Source organism: Austrofundulus limnaeus, unplaced genomic scaffold, assembly GCF_001266775.1.
Source record: "Austrofundulus limnaeus strain Quisiro unplaced genomic scaffold, Austrofundulus_limnaeus-1.0 Scaffold4750, whole genome shotgun sequence".
Lineage (NCBI taxonomy): Eukaryota > Metazoa > Chordata > Actinopteri > Cyprinodontiformes > Rivulidae > Austrofundulus > Austrofundulus limnaeus.
The window spans coordinates 190-1196 of record NW_013957152.1 but is presented as its reverse complement, the minus strand read 5'-3'; the positions used below and the strand labels follow the sequence as shown (position 1 = coordinate 1196).

Sequence of the window (1007 nt, the reverse complement as noted above, 5' to 3'; positions counted from 1 at the left end):
ATCATTAACAGAAACATTGGTAAAAAAGCTGTTTCTTTTAAACTGTGGCTTTATTTGAGGTTTGTTAGGTCTTAAGTCCTGTATGTCTCCAAAAACCGGATCTGAGATTATTCTAATCTGGTGTTCAATAAAAGCAACAATATCTCTGAAACATGCTCTTTGACTCGTTCTCTCAAAAATTTCATTTGCTTTTGTTCTCCATTTTTCTCTTAGTTTAAAGGGAAACTTTTGAACCAAGATTTTCATGTTAGCTGGCATGCTTAACTCATCCAAATACTGCAGTTCCTCCATTGCATTGCAGCATTCACGAAGGAACAGTCCAAACGCCTTTAATGCTTTAGCATCTTCACCTTTAATGTTGGGCCAACCAGTGACCTTTTCCATGTAGGCTGCAGTGATATTAAATTCATTGCCAAAATGTTCTTTGAGGAGTTGCTTGGCCACAGCATATCCTCTTTCTGCAGTCATGTGAAGGCAGCTGCGTATGAGGTCTCTTGGTTGCCCCCTGGTGTACTGTTCAAGGTAGTACAAACAGTCTCCTTTAGAACTGGTCTTTGCTTCCACACAATGTTCAAAGGCTTTCATAAATGAGTTGAACTGCAAAGGATCTCCATCATAGATGGGAATTTCTCGGTGTGGCAGTAACTGGCTTGATTGCATTTGAACCAGAAGAGCTGTTATGTCATTCTATTGTTTCATCACATTGTAGAGATCTCCTGCAGGTTGATTTGATGGAAGAAGACTGTTTTGAGTGGAAACATTGGGATTGGATAAAATAGAAGCTTTAGAAGTTTGAACAGCAGGGGGAGCTGTTTGTGACACCAAAGTATTGAAAACAGTGTTGTCCACCTGAGGTGGAACATGCTTTTCATAGGCTGTGTTTAGATCTGACTCAACCTCTTTATCCAACTGCAGTCCAGCATCTTGTTGAAGCTTCTTTGCAGGTTTGATAACCAACTGTGAAGCTTGTGGAAGGAGTAAAGTAGGCCTGATCTTGGGTCTAGCAC

General features: G+C 40.4%; 1 protein-coding gene across 1 annotated transcript; it reads right to left on the bottom strand.

Annotated features, from left to right (window-relative positions):
* Positions 1-72: 72 nt before the first annotated feature.
* On the bottom strand, positions 73-727 carry LOC106512198 (uncharacterized; the record flags this gene model as incomplete). Its single annotated transcript, XM_014000865.1, is given in 1 exon segment — positions 73-727. A coding segment is annotated over 1 exon segment (588 nt), but the record flags the coding sequence as incomplete, so codon positions are not given.
* Positions 728-1007: the final 280 nt, after the last annotated feature.